The sequence below is a fragment of the Octopus bimaculoides genome, chromosome 11 (assembly GCF_046866305.1).
Source record: "Octopus bimaculoides isolate indiv1 chromosome 11, ASM4686630v1, whole genome shotgun sequence".
In the NCBI taxonomy this organism is placed as follows: Eukaryota; Metazoa; Mollusca; class Cephalopoda; order Octopoda; family Octopodidae; genus Octopus; species Octopus bimaculoides.
In genome coordinates, this window is record NC_142938.1 from 56,371,001 (window position 1) to 56,390,501 (window position 19,501).

General features: G+C 36.9%; 1 protein-coding gene across 1 annotated transcript in view; it reads left to right on the forward strand.

Moving 5' to 3' along the window:
* LOC106868414 (E3 ubiquitin-protein ligase TRIM9) overlaps positions 1-19,501 on the forward strand; it is a 66,275-nt gene that overhangs the window by 18,270 nt on the left and 28,504 nt on the right. The window contains exon 2 of the mRNA XM_014913658.3: positions 19,355-19,450. Within this exon, the coding sequence (XP_014769144.1) occupies positions 19,355-19,450 (96 nt within the window). The remainder of the gene's footprint in view (positions 1-19,354; positions 19,451-19,501) is intronic.

Genomic DNA, 19,501 nt, shown 5'->3' on the forward strand with positions numbered 1-19,501 from the left:
CACACACACACACACACACACACAGAACGGGCTTCTTTCAGTTTCTGTCTACCAAATCCACTCACAAAGCTTTGGCCAGACCAAGGTCAAAGCAGAAGACACTCACTTGGGCACAGTGGGACTGAACCTGGAACCATGTGGTTGGAAAGCAAGCTTCTTACCACACAGCCATATCTGCTCCATACACACTTTTTCCCAAACAACTTCATTTTCTCTCACCCTTTGCTTTGCAATCTGAAATACCCGATGCCTCTAATCTTTGCACCTTACAACATTGGTAAAATTCATAATTTGAATTTCTTCCTTTGCTGGATATTCCTATCTTCTTGCTTCTCTTCTGACAATTTTGCGTTGCTCTTTGCTACCCCTTTTTAATCAGTCTTTCCAAGCCTGTCTTTTATGGACCTATCTTCAGAACTATTCTGTCACCATGTCACTCTCTTTCTGGCTTAGACCTTACCTCAGCCATGGCTTAGTTTTATCACAGAAACTTCCTGTTGTTCTCTACATTGGTTTTTTTTTCCTATTTCTTCCTCTATCTCTTCATATATATATGGCACGTAAAATATACCATTTTGAGCGTGGCTGTTGCCATTACCACCTGACTGGCCTTCGTGCCGGTGGCCTGTAAAAGCACCCACTACACTCTCGGAGTGGTTGGCGTTAGGAAGGGCATCCAGCTGTAGAAACTCTGCCAAATCAGATTGGAGCCTGGTGTAGCCATCTGGTTCACCAGTCCTCAGTCAAATCGTCCAACCCATGCTAGCATGGAAAGCGGATGTTAAACGATGATGATGATGTCTCTTAACCTGTTGCTGATTGTTTACTCTTTCAAGTTCCATACTCTCATTCTTTCAGGTAGTTTTCTGTCTTTGTGTCCATCTCTTACTCTGAAATCACTCACCATTCATTCATGTTAGGTAGTGTTGGTGCTGGGAGCAGAGTTCAACTTAGCATTCACAACATTAAGTCGGTATCTAGTGTGTGTGTGTGTGTGTGTGTTTTATGTAGCTGTTGGTTATGGTTGGTCAGAAAATTACCATAACCAATGACTACATAAAATATTACTGCTCAAAAACAAATTTTTTTGGAGTATGCTTTTATTTACGATCAATATACATACAGACAGATAGATAGATAGATAGATAGATAGATAGATAGATAGATAGATACTACCATCTTATGATGGTATAAAAAACAACTTTCAGGAACAATTGTGGTTTATTGACTTAGAAGGTTGTTTTTCCTGTATTGAGTTTGATAAGCTGAAAAAAATTGTTTTGTGGTTTATTATGGTTAGCAGCTGTGATTGCTACAGGCTGTGATGAGTAAATTGTTACCATTTTATATTTTTAGTTTCACGCATGCACATTGTTTGTTTTTGTTGACTACACAGTATAGTAGGGCCAGTTAGGCACCATCTGTGAGAAAAACAGCAACATAACACAATTCAATCTACCAGAAATTAGATTTAATGGTTTGACAAGATCTAACAAGTCTGAGAACCATATTGTACTCCAATGTCTTAGTTTTGGCATGGTTTCTATGGCTGGGTGTCGTTTGTAATGCCAACCACTTTACACTGTGTACTGGGTACTTTTTTTTTTTTTTTGTATTAACACTAGTGAGGTCATCTTGCAACTTGCAAGAATAAAAAACCTGAAAGGATCCCAAACCTGAGAGGAGAATGGGAGAGAGTGTGATGATTGTAGTCAGGGTGATGTAAGAAGGTCAAGTATGAAAAGAGGAACAGATTTATAGTTGTGAGAGGGTGGTAGTGGAGGGAGTAACAGGGAAGGTGAATGTTGGGTTTGGGGGTAATATGGAAGAGACAGGTTTAAAAGGGAGAGGGAAGTAGTTTTAGGGATTGGTGAGAAAGAGAGGACTAAAGTGCTGAGTGTGGTGTGGGTTTGTGTTGGAGCGGGGAGATGATTTAGTATCCCACTTCATAAGGATGAGCATTGGTGGGAGAGTGTGAGGAGAAGGGAACATGAAAGAGGGAAGTAGATGAGGGTGATGAGGTCTGGAAAGAGCCATTGAAAGAAAGAGATGTGTCGGCGGGGGAGGATGTAAGCCAAGGAAAGAGAAAGACGAGAAGCTAAGGAAGGGTACCACCCAACCATGGAAAATTTTCTTCAATGACTTCCATGTAACCCATGCACAGCATAAAAAGGCTGATGATGATGAGGATTGTGTGTGTGTGTGTGTGTATGACCCCATCATGCCTCATTTCTTCCCTCTTTCCCTTCCCAACCCTTCCTCATTCACCATTCCACGTTCCCTAGCAACATGTCACCCTACCCCCGAACATCTCTCTTTCCTATTCTTGTCCTTACTGCTGCACCAGCCCCTTTTCCTTTGCAACTCTAACAAGGGACTGACTCTTTCCATAGCTTCTCTAACAATCTCATCTACTTTCCCCAGCATTTCCTCTGTGAGCTGATTTACATTGGGCAAACTGACCATTGACCATTCAATAGGTTCACAGATCATCTCAGACATCTGACTTGGTAGTGAGTTGCCTATTCATTGACATTTCCATTCAGTGGAATTCTGGTTTAAGCACCCCATATAATCCCTCATACCTTTTTTATTTTTGCAATTTTCTGAAGATTTTTGCAAAATTGTGTTCTACACACACGAATTCATATGATTATTAAAAAAGTTTTTTTATGTATGATTTAAGGGCGATTTAGCTATTGTTTTTAGCATCTCCTATGACCATCTGATACTGTCCTCATTTCTTTGCCACTCTGACATGTATGGATGTTTTTCAGTATTTCTCTCCTCATAAACACTTTTGATGGAATGATGGATGACACACCAAGGGTGGTCCATTGTTGAGATTTAAGCAAAAAATTCATACTGCATATTTTAAACTCTGATTAAAAAAATAAATAAATAAAGATTGGAAATTTTAGGATTTATGTGAGCTGGTAAGAATTTAAGCAATTAAAAAAAAATTTCTTTTTTTTTCATAATTGCATGAATTTCTATCTATAGAACACAAATTTGCAAAGATTTTCTGAAAATTCCACCTTCCATTCCACTAACCATTTCACCCAGCACCTCTCTGTCTTTGGCTTGGCCACCAGCACCTCATCTCTTAGCTCACAATTTAAGAGGAACAGGAGCTCATCTTTCAAAAGGTTAAAAGTTAGGCATGAACATGGCTGTGGCATGGTTTTGAGTTCAGTCCCACTGAGTGACACCTTGGGCAAGTGTTTTTTACTATAGTCTTGGGTCAACCAATGCCTTATGAATGAATTTGGTTGATGGAAACTGTGTGCATGTGTGTGCATGTGAGTTTTTGTGCCTGCTTGACAACTAATCCTGGTTTATTTACATCTCTGTAACTTACCAGTTCAGCAAAAGACACCAATAGAATAAGTACCAGACCTAAAATAAAAATTAAGTATTGGGGTCAATTTTTTTTTTACCAAAACCTATCAAGGGTCTCCCCCCAGCATGGCCACAGTCCAATGATTGAAACAAGTAAGAGAAGATGTCTTTCAGTTTGAATCCTACCTAACCCACAGCTTTCTCCTACTCCAGCCTCATCTACCTCCACCTCATCTTCTCTTCTTCCTACAAGCCAGCCTGCTATTCTACCTTATTTTCTTGGACCCTTTTTGCCCCACCCATCTTATAATTTTATCATCCTTTTAGACTTTTTATCGAATTTTGGAATGTTTGGAATTTTACCATCTCAAACTGTTTCAGGATCTTTTATCATACATTGAGAATTTCCAGTTTGTCAAACTTCCTCTCTATCCCTCTCTCTTTATCTCTCTCTCTCTGTCTCTCTCACTATATATATATATATATATATATATATATATATAAATATATATATATTTATTTATATATATATATATTTATTTATATATATATATATTTATTTATATATATATATATATATATATATATATATATATATATATATATATACACATATATACATACATACATATATATATATATATATACATCATGCTAGCATGGAAAGCGGACGTTAAACGATGATGATGATGATGATGACACACACACACACACAAGCACATACACGCGTCTGTGGAATAGAATAACTTTGTCTTCTCTCTCTCAATATATATATATATATATAGCCACTGGCTTAATAGAATATTTCTGCTCCAATATGCTAGTTTTACACACACACACACACACACACACACAAAGAACCCCATTTACCTTGCACCCACCACCCCAAACCCTCTTCACACCCTTTGTCTCACACACACACACACACACTCATTATACAGCTTTACATACATGTGTTCACACCACCCATCTAACACCCACATACACACTGACATCCCCATCTCATCCACAGCCCACTAACCAATCCCATCAAATTCACACATCCCTACACACCTTTGTACACATCCACACATGCCACCAATAAACACTCCTATGCCATTTCGTCTCATACCCTTCCTCACCTCTTGACCCCCCCCCCCCGAATGGCTGACTTTCTTCCCTTCGCCTTACATTTGTTTCTTTTCCCCACTACCAAAAAGTATGCTTTTTTACCATTTCGAGTGTGGCCTTTGATCGTTATCAGCGTCGCCTTCCTGGCGCTTGTGCCAGTGGCACATGAAAAGACATTCCAGCGAGATCATTGCCAGTGCCGATGGACTGGCTCCTGTGCACCATTTCGAGCGTGGCTATCGCCAGTACCCGCCTGACTGGCCTTCTTGCCGGTGGCAGTAAAAGCACCCACTACACTCTTGGAGTGGTTGGCGTTAGGAAGGGCATCCAGCTGTAGAAACTCTGCCAAATCAGATTGGAGCCTGGTGTTGCCTCCTGGTCCACAGTCAATCATCCAACCCATGCTAGCATGGAAAGCAGACGTTAAACGACGGTGATGATGATTATTTTTTTGAGGACCACTTTTTGATATTTTTTTTGAGGGCTACTACTTCTTCCTCTCCTTCTTCTTGTCTTTCTCTTTTTTGCTTCTGATGAAGAACTCATTTTTGAAACACGAAGATATTTACATTATTTACAATTGACGGATATTTGTCCTCATCTTGTTTGTTGTTAACACAACGTTTCGGTTGATATACCCTCCAGCCTTCATCAGGTGTCTTGGAGAAATTTTAAACCTGGGTTCTCATTCCTAAGGTATTTTTTGATGTTGTTATTATTATTATTATTATTATTATTATGATTAAGGTCACTGCCTGGAATCGAACTTGGAATCTTGGAGTTAGTAGCCCGCACTCTTAACCACTACGCCATATGCTTCTCAGCCGTTGAATGAGTACCATATTCCTCATACTTTGATCTTTCTCAATTGTTCTTTCTGTTTGTTTTTTTGACTTTACACTACAGACACACACACAATCATCATCATCATCATCATCATCATCATCACAATCATTTTAGATCTGATTATCATTTTCCCATGCTGACATCAATTGGAGTGTTTGACAGGATTCAACAGGTTGGAAGACCATATCGTGCTTCAATGCTGTTTTCCACAGCTCAATCAATGCCTTTCCTAACACTCATCACTTCACAAAGTGTACTGAGTAGTTTTTATGGCACCAATTCTGTTGGTAGTCACCTTGCAGTTTGCAAAATGAAAAAAAAAAAAAAAAAAAAAAAAAGAGCCCACCACCCCCACCTCGTGATGGTTGGAACAGATTTATTGTGAGAGGATGGAAATGGAGAGAATAACAGAGGAAACAGTTCGGGGTGGGAATAAGGGAGACGGGGAAACAGGGAAGGGAAGAGTAACATTAGGGAGGGGGACAAGGTAGTGAGGTAATGGAGTGGGTTGAGTAGGTGAAACCAGTGTTGAGGTGAGACGGTCTGCCATACCAGAATGGGTTGGCTGGTTAACAAGGGTCCAAGTTGTGTGAGTTTATTTTTGAGAGAGGATGATAGCAGAGTGACTAATAGAGACAGGTTTAGGAAAGAAGAAAGAAGTGAGGGTGATAAATAATATTAGGTGGGGATAAAGAGTGATGGGACAGTGGAAAGGGTTGAATAGAAGGAGATGCAGCACTACTCCACATTATAGATAGTTGTGTAGGAGATATAAGATGTGTGCAGCGGAGATATAAGATGTGTGCAGCGGAGATATAAGATGTGTGCAGCGGAGATATAAGATGATGATGAGGCACCAGGGTGTATCCTCAAAGTAACATATCCAAGATGGTATTGTGACTGGAGAATTGAGGGGCGAGGGTAAGGTTGCCAAAGTGTAATCCCTGAATTATGATACCCAAGTATCATGATTCAGGAGGAAAGAAGAATATACACCTAGGAGGATTAAGGAAGGGAAATATACAATACACACAAATTTGGTAGTTTCCCCTCATTTGTGGGTAGGCCATGCCTGGAACTTGTAAACTGAAGAGATGATTGCTAAATGAGAGGTGCATCATAGACCTAGTGGTTAGATGGTGGTAATGTGAAGTTACAGAATTAGTAATAGACAGTCCCATGCATACACAAAACAATAAGTAAGGTGTAGTATGCACACTATCACATTATTCCAAGAAGTGTTTAACCATGTTTCACTAAACAATACTTTCTTCTGTTATCTTCTTGTTATTCTTTATCATATTATAACTGAAAGACTCATAATTTCCATATTCTGTGTTGTATGCTTCCATTTCTTCATCTGCCAATCTAAGCTTGTTCTCTCTGAAATATATTTTGAAATATTATACAGAAGTTATCAGAAATGCACTTATCTCTATGTTTTTATAAACAATCATGTGTCTGATACATGTATAAAGTGGCTGTTTCATGCTCATGTTTTTCATTTCATTTCTGATTGTCAAGGGAATACTCCAAACGTTTTAAAACTTCATGCAAGAGAGATCATTCTACATTGTTGTTTATACTATAGTTAAAAACAGTTCTTTTGAAAACACTTTGAAACTAATGTTTTTTACTTCCTGAAAATCAAAGAGGCTCGTATGTACACGAAAGGTGCTTAGCTTCATGCATACAAGATGCTAACAACACAGTTCTTTGGTTTAAACCATTACTGCTTTGAAATGAAATTCTTCATTTTTCACTCAACCTACCATTCTTGTATTGATTCCAGCATACCATTCTTTTACGGTTGTGCCATATCTACAATAGACCTAGTAGTTTTAAATTCATGAGGACTTGTCTCACTTAAGATCCATATAAATTTCCACAAAGTTGTGCATTTTTTATCAAAGCTGACAAATGAACATTTGTTTCCATAAATCAATTTTTGAATGTCAATTTAATTGCCCTAATATATTGCTTGTTTAGCTTTGTACACTATCAGCTTTGCCAAACCTTCTTTTATACAATCCACCTGTTTGTTTATATGTTCCATTTAGCCTTGCAACATTATGATTGCTTATATAACAACCTAAATTCTTACTGAGTAACTAACCTTAACACATTTTCTATACAATATATTACTAAATTTATGGCCTGGTGGAAAATAATCATCAATGAAACTAAGGAATTCTTCAACTATATTAGTTCTTACTTCTTGATAAAATACTGGGTTGTATCCATAAAGTTTTCCTATTCCTATTCTTATACTGTGTGCTCTCAGTGTTTTTACATATCTCATCTTATTGGAGAACCCACTATATTTGCGTGCTTCATTATAATACCCTGCTGCCCCCATAAAGACATCTTCATCATTTATACATTTTTCAGTTGAAGATACATGTATGCATATACACATGCACAGCAATCATTTAGACCAGGGTTTCCCAACCAGGGTCCACATGGAACCCCAGGGGTCCACGAGTAAAAAATTGTAATTTGTGGGTCCATATATAAATTTCGTTTACTAGGAGATGTACCTGTATTTATTGAAATTTTCAAGATTTGTATTTGGAATAAAACGAAATTGTTTCATTGTTAGTTTTTACTAACCTACAAATATTTTATTTCAAAAATTTACATGTGCATGTATGGGGTCCACAGAGGATAAGATAGCTCTCAAGGGATCCACAAGTAAAATAAGGTTGGGAACCCCTGATTTAGACTATATATATATATATATATATATATATATATATATTGTATAATATAGATAGATAGATAGATAGATTCTCACACACACACACACACACACACACACACACACACACACACATATATATATATATATATATCTATATATATATATACACATATATGCACACACACATACACACACACACATACAAGCACTAGCAATTGCCACAATGTATGTGCATGTGAGCACATGAAGCATTCTACAAATGTCACTTGCTTTTCTTATCACTGCTATGGTGACCTGTTTAGAAGGCTCAGTGCCACCCATGTAAGAAGACATTGTATATGTAACTAGAAAGCATTATGCAAATGTTTGCATAATTTGCATAATTTATTCAATATACAAATAAACCTCATCATTTTTAACTTGTATGTGTCATCATCGTCATCATCATCATCATCGTTTAACGTCCGCTTTCCATGCTAGCATGGGTTGGACGATTTGACTGAGGACTGGTGAAACCGGATGGCAACACCAGGCTCCAGTCTAATTTGGCAGAGTTTCCGTGTATATATTCTGTAGAAGATTTTTTTTAGCAGAATTTGTCTTGTTTTGTTATGGTTACTTCTCACATGTCTGTGAAGATTTATTTGAATTGTCATGCAAGGCAGACCAAGTCATTTACACTAAGTAGCTTAAGTATTAGGTGAATACATTTTATAGAAAAACCAAAAGCAAAATGGTTATCATTGGAAGAATATTATTTAATTCTGTTTGATGTTAAATCAATAAAGCTTATGTATGAGCATTAATTGTTCTGAGAATCTTAAATCTCATAAACACAGCAGAGAAGTGGCCATTCTTCCTGAAATAGCCATCATGTAAGAAGAACTATATATCTCAGCATGACCTAACATTTTATAAAATCATGTAGAACCTATTATTTTTATTACATGTCCAACCCATACCAGCTGGGAACATGATCATTAAATGATGATGATGATGAGGATGATGATACTGGTAAAGGCAGTGAGCTGGTAGAATTGTTAGCTTACTGGATGAAACGCTTAGCTGTATTTCAACCATCGCTACATTCTGATTTCAGATTCTGCTGGGGTTGACTTTTGCCCTCCATCCTTTCGGGGTTGATAAATTAAGTACTAGTGAAACACTGGGGTTGATGCAATCGACTAGTTCCCTCTCACCAAATTTCAGGCCTTGTGCCTATAGTAGAAAAGATTAGTATTATTATTATTCCACCAAGGTTGGCTTTGCTTCTCATCATTTTGGGGTTGATAAAACAAATACCAGTTGAGCACTGGTGTCAATGTAATCAACATAGCCACTCCCCTGAACTTGCTGGCCTTGTGCCAAAATTTAAAACCATTGTTGTTATTATTATTATTGCTCATAGCAAATTTGTTGAAAGACGGGTGACTGTTGCAAGAATGGCCAGTATGAATGGACCAATTCTGAGAATACACCTGTAAAAAAAAAGGTTAATATAAAAGGAGAAAGGGCTCTATACCCCTTTCTTATTTTTCTGACCAGGCTCCCGTGGCTTTTATGGGTTTTTCCACGTGTAACCTTTCGAAGCACCTCCCCCTATTGGGAGTTTTATTTGTTGTACCTTTTCTGTTTTCCTCACTGTTTACACGAACGTTTTCTTTTCGGACAAAACCCTTTGTAACCATCGTCCTGTCTTTGTCCTTACATGTTTTTAATTTATATTAGCCCTTGTGGCCAATAAAACCAGAATTAATTATTATTATTATTATTATTATTATTATTATTATTATTATTTAGCATGCTGGGCAAAATGCTTAGCGGTATTTTGTCTGCCACTACATTCTGAATTCAAATTCTACCAAGGTTGACTTTGCTTTTCATCCTTTCAGTGCCGATAAATTGTTTACCAGTGAATACTGGGGGTCGATGTAATCCACTAACCTGCTCCCCTAAAATTTCAGGCCTTGTGCCTTTCGTAGAAAGGTTTATTATTATTATTAGTAATGGTAGTAGTAAGTAAGGCGGTAAGCTGGCAGAATTGTTAGCACACTGGACAAAATACTTCGCAGTATTTTGCCCATTGCTACGTTCTGAGTTCAAATTCCGCCGAAGTTGACTTTGCCTTTCATCCTTTCAGAGTCAATAAATTAAGTACCAGTTGTGTACAGGGGTCGATCTAATCGATTGGCCCCCTCCCCACAAATTTCAGGCCTCATTATTATTATTATCATTATTATTAACAAGAACTCTTTCATGGCCATATTTTTATTAAACTCCACTGCCTATATTAATTAATTTCAAAATTAATCAAGAAATTAGAGGGTCTTTGTAAAATAATTAACTTTTTCATTATTAAACTGGTGTTTAGAGCGTAACAAAAAAATTTCTGACAAAATTATGATGAAAGGTTTTAATTTAAACCTGAATATTTTAATATAGTTTGGTATCATAGGACAAGAGGCCATTGTGAGCTAATTGATATCAAAACAGTTAAATAAAAAATATCTCACTATCTTCCAAATTATTCTCTTAGTTTCTTTTTCTGATGACTTGATTTTGTTAGCTCGTTGTTTCTATTTTTGGATGTTTGGATAGGAAGTTTGTTTTCTGGCACTGCATCGGTTACGATGAGTGTCCTGATCGATCTGATCATCAGAACAGCCTGCCTATGAAATTGACATAAAACTGGCTGAGCACTCCACAGACATGTGTACCCTTCACACATAGTTCTCGAGAAAATTCAGCATGACACACAATGTGACAATGCTGGGCCTTTGAAACACAAATACAACTCATTTTTGCCAGCTCAGTGGACTGGAACAACATGAAATAAAGTGGCTTGCTCAAGTAAACACCACTTAGCCAGAAATTGAACTTGTGACCTTATGATCATGAGCCATATATCCTAGCCAATAAACCATGTGGTCTGAGGTTCAATCCTATTGTGCAACACCTTAGGCTTCTAGTATAGAACTGGACCCACCAATGCCTTGTGAGTGGATTTGGTAGGAAACTGAATGAAGCTTGTTGGGTGTGTGTGTCTGATTGTTATAAAGGAATTTAATTCTTTCACACTATTCTGTGATAAAAATAATCATGTCTGGCCATGGGGAAATATTATCTTGCTTGGAAGCTGGAAAGCCAGCCATAGAAAATCTGCCTCAATAACCTCTGTCCAACCCATTAAAAGTGGACATTAAATGATGATGATGAGGATGATGTCAAAAAAATTGAAAACTTGTAATCCCTACATTGGTTTCATATTTTGGCACAAGGCCAGCAAGTTCAGGGAATGACTGGTTTGAACATAAAATAGGTAGAATACTTGGGCCAGATATGGCCAGTTTGGATTCTAAAGGGTTAAGTAAGGAATTGCATTTTCTCTTTACATGTGTGTGTGTCTATATGTGCATGTGTTTACATTGTATGTGTTGTATTATATGTATGTATGTATGTATGTATGTATGTATGTATGTATGCTTGTGGTGTTATCTGATATAGAAGTTTGTTGTTTGTGCATGATGACACTTTTCTCAGAAGTGTCTTTAGAATCAAGGTGATATATTTTGGGACCATTTACTCGTTTCAGTCATTGAACTGTGACCAACTATTTGTTTCAGTCATTGGCACTGCCTTGAAAGGCGTAGTCAAACAAATCGACCCCAAGTATCTATTTAAAAGTCTGGTACATATTTTGTCATTCTCTTTTGCAAAACTACTAGGTTACAGGACAAACACCAGTGGTGGTGAGGGACAAAGACACACACACACACGCACACACATTTATGCACAATAAGCTTTCACACAATTTCCATCTACCAAATTCATTCACAAGGCATTGGTTCGCCCAGTGATCCAGTAGAAGACACTTGCCCCCAAAGTGCCATGCAGTGGGACTGAACCCCAAACCACCTAGCCATAATCTGATGCTTCCATTAGCCATGAAAATATTAAAAAATTAAAATACAAAATAAAACATTTAAAAAAATATTTGCTTTCATTTGAAGACAAATGATGTGAAATCTGGATATGGAGTAAAATCTGTGTCATCACTTTTTAATTTTCAAGGTTTTTAGTCATTCACATCAAATCCAGTAATTATCTCAGTCTGATTTGTTTATCTTTTATGTTTTACTTGTTTCAGTCATTAGATTGTGGTCATGCTGGATCACCACCTTGAAGAAGTTTTAGTTGAATGAATCAACCCTAATACTTTTTTTCTTTTTTTTTTAAAGCCTGGTACTTATTCTGTCTCTTTTTCCAAACTGCTAATTTACGGGGATATAAACACACCAACACTGGTTGTCAAGTAGTGGTCAGGGACAAACACACACATACATGCACACACACATGTACAACAAGTTTATTTCATTTTCTGTGTACCAAATCACTCACAAGGCTTTGGTCGGTCCAAGCTCTAGTAACAGACATCCAGCCAAGGTGCCACTCAGTGCAACTGAACTCAGAACTACTGTGGTTGAAAAGCAAGCTTCGTACCACACAGCCATGCCTGCACTTATTCTTTCACTTGTTTCAGTCATTTGACTATGGCCATGCTGGAGCACTGCCTTTAGTCAAACAATTCAGCTCCAGGATTTATTCTTTGTAAGCCTAGTACTTATTCTATCAGTCTCTTTTACTGAACCGCTAAATTACAGGGATGTAAACACACCAACATCGGTTGTCAAGTAATGGTGGAGGGGATAGACACAGACACACAAATACACACACACACACACACACACACACTTATATGCACACACACACACACATACGATGAGCTTCTTTCAGTTTCCGTCTACCAAATCCTCTCACAAGGCTTTGGTTGGCCCGAGGCTATAGTAGAAGACACTCACCCAAGGTGCCACGCAGTGGGACTGAACCCATAACCATGTAATTGGGAAGCAAGCTTCTTACCACACAGCCATACCTGTGCCTATTATATCATCTATCTTTCTTTAATAAATGGCTATGTGAAACCTTTTTAACATAAAGGTACACACTGTTTTACACTAGCATGCACAACAAAAGCCTTGTGCTTGAGTGTGTGTTTGTGAGAGAAAGAAGAGGTGAGCTTCAGTATAGTTTTCATTTGGCAAATACTATTCAAAAGGCATTAATCATCTATACATGGTAGACCTGTTGCTTTCCCCCTATGTCATCTTTTATGACTGTTTTCACTCTATAACTGTCCATTCAGCATTCACTCCTTCTGTTTGGCACATGGAAAGTAATCCATCTCCCTCCCACACATTTCTCCTTAAAGGAAATTCAGTCATTGTTTGTAATATTGTGACCAACCATATAGAGGCACCATCACTAATTTAACCCTTTAGCGTTTAAACCGGCAACATCAGGCCCAAACATTCTACCTATTTTATGTTCAAATTGACCAGCTCTGGCTTCTCAAACTACCTTGTAATGTTTTTTCTAAAATATAACAATTACATCCACAAAATCTCGAAGCTAAAAGATAATGCATGATTATTTTAAAACAATGTGCATCAAATAAGCATTAAATCTGACAGAGTAATCTGAATTCTAAAGGGTTAAGGCAATGTAGATGTTATTGTCATCATCAATATCGTCATCATCATTTTAACTTGCATTTTCACCATAGAGCATACAGAACAATTCAAAATGATTAGAGCCAAAATTATAAAGGTAAAGACTATGTCATGATTGAATAAATTCCATAAAAACCAATAATAATAGTTTTAAATTTTGGCACGAGGCCAGCAATTTCAGATGTAGGGTTAAGTCAATAACATTGACCTCAGTGCTCAACTAGTATGTATTTTATTAACCCGAAAGGTTGAAAAGTAAAGTCAACTTCAGTGGAATATGAACTCATAGTATAAAAGCGGACAAAATGCAACTAAGCATTTTGCCCAGTGTGCTAACGATTCTTATTTCTTTATTGCCCACAAGGGGCTAAACATAGAGGGGACAAACAAGAACAGACAAAGGGATTAAGTCGATTACATCGACCCCATTGCGTAACTGGTACTTAATTTATCGACCCCGAAAGGATGAAAGGCAAAGTCGACCTCGGCGGAATTTGAACTCAGAACGTAACAGCAGACAAAATACCGCTAAACATTTCGCCCGGCGTGCTAACGATTCTGCTAGCTCACTACCTTAATGAAAACTAATAATAATCCTTTCTATTATAGGCCAAGGCTTGAAATTCTGAGGGAGGGGTCTTAGTCGATTACATCGATCCCTGTGCATAACTAGTACTTATTTGATAGACCTTGATGAAAGGCAAAGTCGACCTTGGCGGAATTTGAATTCAGAACAGAGCGAAGAGTGAAATATTGCTAAGCATTTCATCCAGTGTGCTAACAATTCTGCCAGCTCACTGCCTTGCTTAATAATAATAATAATAATAATAATAATAATAATAATAACCTTTTCTACTGTAGGCACAAGGCCTGAAATTTTTAGGAAGGGAGCCAGTCGATTAGATCGACCCCAGTATGCAACTAGTACTTAATTTATCAACCCCAAAAGATGAAAGGCAAAGACCTCGGTGGAATTTGAACTCAGAACATAAAGACAGACAAAATACTGCTATGCATTTTGCCCGGCATGCTAACAATTCTGCCAGCTTGCTGCCTTAATGGAAACTAATAATAATAATAATGATAACAATTACGATACTGTTGTCATTGTGGTTTGACTCCACAGCAACCATCATCAAACAGGTCTATAAGCCAAGACATTCCAGCCATGGTTGTCTTGTTTTTTTGTATGAATGCATATACTACAGTATCATAGCCACAGGCATGGCTGTGTGGTAAGAAGCTTGCTTCCCAACCACATGGTTTGTTGTTCAGTCCCACTGTGTGGCACCTTGAGCAAGTGTCCTCTACTATAGCCTCCGGATGACCAAAGCCTTGTGAGTGGATTTGGTAGACAGAAACTGAAAGAAGTCCATCATATATGTGTGTGTGTCTGTGGTTGTCCCCCACCACCTCTTGACAACCGGTGCTTGTGTGTTTACATCCCCATAACTTAACAAAAGCGACCAATAGAATAAGTTGCAGGCTTTTAAAAAAATAATAATGGGGTTGATTCATTCAATTCGAAAATTCTCCAAGGTGGTGCCCCAGCATGGTCACAGTCTAATGACTGAAACAAGTAAAAGATAAAAAATATTTAATGTGTTCTGAGCTTATATAAGATGACAGGAAGCAATTTGAGGGTGATCTGACTGCTTTTTCTAGCAAGTCAAGTGGTCACATGGAGAGCTCTTCATTGACTCATTAACAATGTGTTTAGATATGGAGTGGTGGGGTGACAAACCTTTATCTTTTCTATTATCTTTTATTTGTTTCAGTCATTAAACTGTGGCCATGCTGGGGCATCACCTTGAAGAAGTTTTAGTTAAATGAATCAATTCCAGTACTTATTTTGTTTTTTAAGCCTGATACTTATTCTATCAGCTTCTTTTGCTGGACTGCTAAGTTATGGGGACATAAACACACCAACACTGGTTGTCAAGTGGGGTGTGGGGAGGACAAAGACAGAAACAAACACACACACACACACACGCACACACACACACGCACACACACACACACACACACACACATGTATATATATATATAGAGAGAGAGAAAGGAAATACAATGGGCTTCTTTCAGTCTCTGTCTACCAAATCCACTTACAAGGCTTTGGTTGGCCCAAGGCACTTGGCCAAGGTGCCATGCAGTGATACTGAACTCAGAATCATGTGATTGGAAAGCAAACTTCTTACCACACAGCCACACCTGTGCCTTTTGTTTGCAACCTTTAATATAAACCTAATTTTTACCTGCAAAGTGTGATCTTTTTTCCCCCCAAAATTTATCTGATTCTATTATTCAAATGCTATTTCTGGTCTTAAGAGATGGAGAATTCAATTGTTTGGAAGTGTTCCATTTAATTTCTTAGAACCCATTCTATCATTTCTGAGCAATTGCTAAATAAATTATGGTTTTAACGATAATTATAATTATGGTATAAATTTAGTCTGCAAACAAATGAGATGAATACTAAACACTAATCTAGCAAACAAATTCTTTGGCTGTGAGTAAAAAAAATTCCAGAAACTGAACATAGAAATGGTTGACAAAAGGTAGTGAGAGGCAAAACAAGGAAATTTCTTTTGAGTTGGGATGTTCAACAATGGATTCTATGAATTTTTATGGTAACAATGGAATCTACACAAAAGTGTTTTCTATTTATTATTTGTCTGCATGGTAGTGGGTGCAAAATAAGGAAGGAACAGAGAGAAATGGCAGTGAGGAAGAAGAATGTGAAAATAAAGTATTAAAAAAAAAAAAATTAAATGTGTTGGAGAGAATTCAAAGAATAAAACTATAAAATATTGATTGAAAGAGAACATTTCTCAATTTAACTATTTTCTCTAATGTTTGGAAGTAAAAAAAGAAAACAGAAAAATCAATTACCTAATTTATATTAATGCAACTCTCAGAATGGATAAACACCTTTGATATGTCATAAAAGACCAAATTCCTCATAATAATGGAACTATATTGTTAACAACTTTTGATGGTCTGTATTATACAGATTAAAGAAAAATATTTTATAAATTCCCCCAAATTCTTCATTTAGAGTATTTGCATGGTAAATCACCAGTAACTTTATAGGGCAGAATACATTAGAATGTGGGGAGGGGAATATCTTTTTTCATCTTTTATTTGTTTGTCATTAGGCTGTGGCCATTTTGGAGCACCACCTTGAAAAATTTTAGTCAAACAAATCGACCCTAGTACTTATTTTTTTAAGGCTGACCCTTATTCCACCAGTCTCTTCTGCCAAACTGCTAAGTTACAAGTGGTGGGGAACAAACAGATACAAAGACACACACACATACACACTGTGGACTTTAAGTTTCCATCTATCAAATCTACTCACAAGACTTTGGTTAGCCCAAGGCTATACTAGAAGACACTCGCCCAAGGTGCCATGCAGTAGGACTGAACAACAAACTGTGTGGTTGGGAAGCAAGCTTCTAACAATACAGCCACACCTGTGATTTTTTTATAAAGAACATTTGCATAGTCAAAATCAAATAACAACATTGGAAAATCTCTGAAGGATACCTTATGCAAGAAAAAAAAGTGTGAGCTACGATTAGTTAAAAATTATTTTCAACTTACTACCACAAGTCTGGAAGCCAGCACTTGACTATATATTCTTCATGCAGTATGGCACCCATGGAAAATTTCTAATGATATTATTTTAATTTGTCTGATCAGTGAATGATCATCACACAAAATTTATTTCTGTTTTTCTGAGATCTTGGTAGCCATGGAGTTGAATCTGCACACTGAAGAGCCCCAATAAGACTGGAACATATCTGAAGTTGTCATACCAGGGCTCCAAAGACTAGTCAGATGCATCCAACTAATTTTAAGGAGATGAGATTGAAATGTCAAGAGTTCTCTTCCTTGTTCCTGCTGAGAATAGTTTTCAGCTAAACATGTTTTCTTCTCATTGGGGTTATAATTTCCATTAATTAAGAAATATTTTTTAGCTCACAACCTCATGTAAGGTAGACTTCATACACAGGCATATTAAATAATGCATACATTTATATTAAACTTGGTTCTATATGCTAAGACATGGAAGATATTCACTGCAGAAGTCTTGTTTCAGAAACAAATTTCTCCTTATAAGCTTTGTGTGCAAAAACGCATTGAGCCAGGGTCTGAATGACTTCGGTAGACCAGCTTGACACATGTTTCAGAGTGATTATACTGCCTCAGTGATAGACACCATTTCAATCATTCATGGCCATGTCTAAATTTCTATTTCTGCATGTAAACTACAAATAATACAGCCTCTGATTTGTGCAGAGGCTTTTTTTATGGAGATCTAATTAATTTATGTTAAGAACACAAAGCAATGATCATCAAAATAATGATGTGTACATTAAGAGCCTGTTAAATATACATGTATGCATAGTTATTTTGATTTTTTTTTTTTTTGTTGCTGCATCATCATCACCATCAGTAACATCCATTTTCCATGCTGGCATGGATTGGATGGTTTGACAGAAGCTGGCAAGGCCAGGAGCCATAGCAGGCTCCATAGTCTATTTTGGCATGGTTTCTACAGCTGGATGCCCTTCCTAATGCCAACCACTTTACATAGTATATTGGGTGCTTTTTATATGGTACCAACACCAGCACTTTTTATATGGCACCAGCACTACTGCTTTTTATGTGACACCAGCACCAGTGTTTTTTACATTTCACTGCACCAGTGCTTTTTATGTGGCACCAGCACCTACATCTTGACAAACCTCTGCACACATCAAATGTATTATTTACTGAAATAGTGTCTGTCACTGAGCAGACATAATCACAGCAAGTCTTAAAGTCTTTCTTCAAATATCCACGACCTGCTCAATAATATTCTTTTGCATTGTATATTCTATATCTATGGACTACTCACTAATATTCTATTTCACTGTATACTGGCACAAGCATGGCTGCCTAGTTAAAAAGCTCACTTTATAATATATATATATACATCCCCATACACACACATGCACTTACAAAACATAGACACACATAGAGGGATACGCATGCGTAGACACATACAATAGGAATACAAAATACAAAATGGCTGATAGTTAGCAAGGTGAGACACACATAAGAAAGAAGAAAGCAAAGGACCACTGATGAGGTCACAGAAGTGTGACGAAAGAACTCTGGCCGAAATAGGATTAATGTAATGTAATGTAATATAAAGCTGAAGCAAATTAACACCAAATATACAGTGCATGTGTTTTTATTGGCTAAACTGGCAATATGACCATCCCCAAATACAACAACATATATATATATAGAGACATGTATGTATGTGTATATCTTTGTACCTGTGTTTGTTTCTTTATGTCCCTGTAACTTTCAGCAAAAGTAACTGATAGAATAAGAACTAGATTTTAAGAAAAAATTAGCATTGGGGTCGATTTATTCATCTAAATCTTCCAATGGCTGTGCCCCAGCATGACCACTGACAAATGACTGAAGCAAGTAAAAGATTAAAGATAAATACATGAAATGATTTACTAGCATTCATAACATAAAAATCAAAACATTTTTGCACCACCTCCTATATTTTATTAATACTTGTCATTCTCACTGACAAAGTTGTAAGGTTCATTCTGTATATATTAAATCTATCTTTCACTATTTTACTAACAGAACATCAGTCAGAAAATATAAATGAGAAATTTTATGCATAACGTTTCATTTCTTTTCTTTTCATCTCTTTGAATTTAATTGATCAACTTATATATCAATATTTTTTGTGTTTCTTTTGTAGAATGAATTATCTCAGAATCTTCAGTCTTTATCAGAGAAAGCCAAATCAGGAACAATATTTATTCAGAGATTAAAATCAATGACAGACAGAGTAGAGGTAAAGAAAACCATTTTCTTTTCAACTGGGAATATTTAAATAATTTTGTTG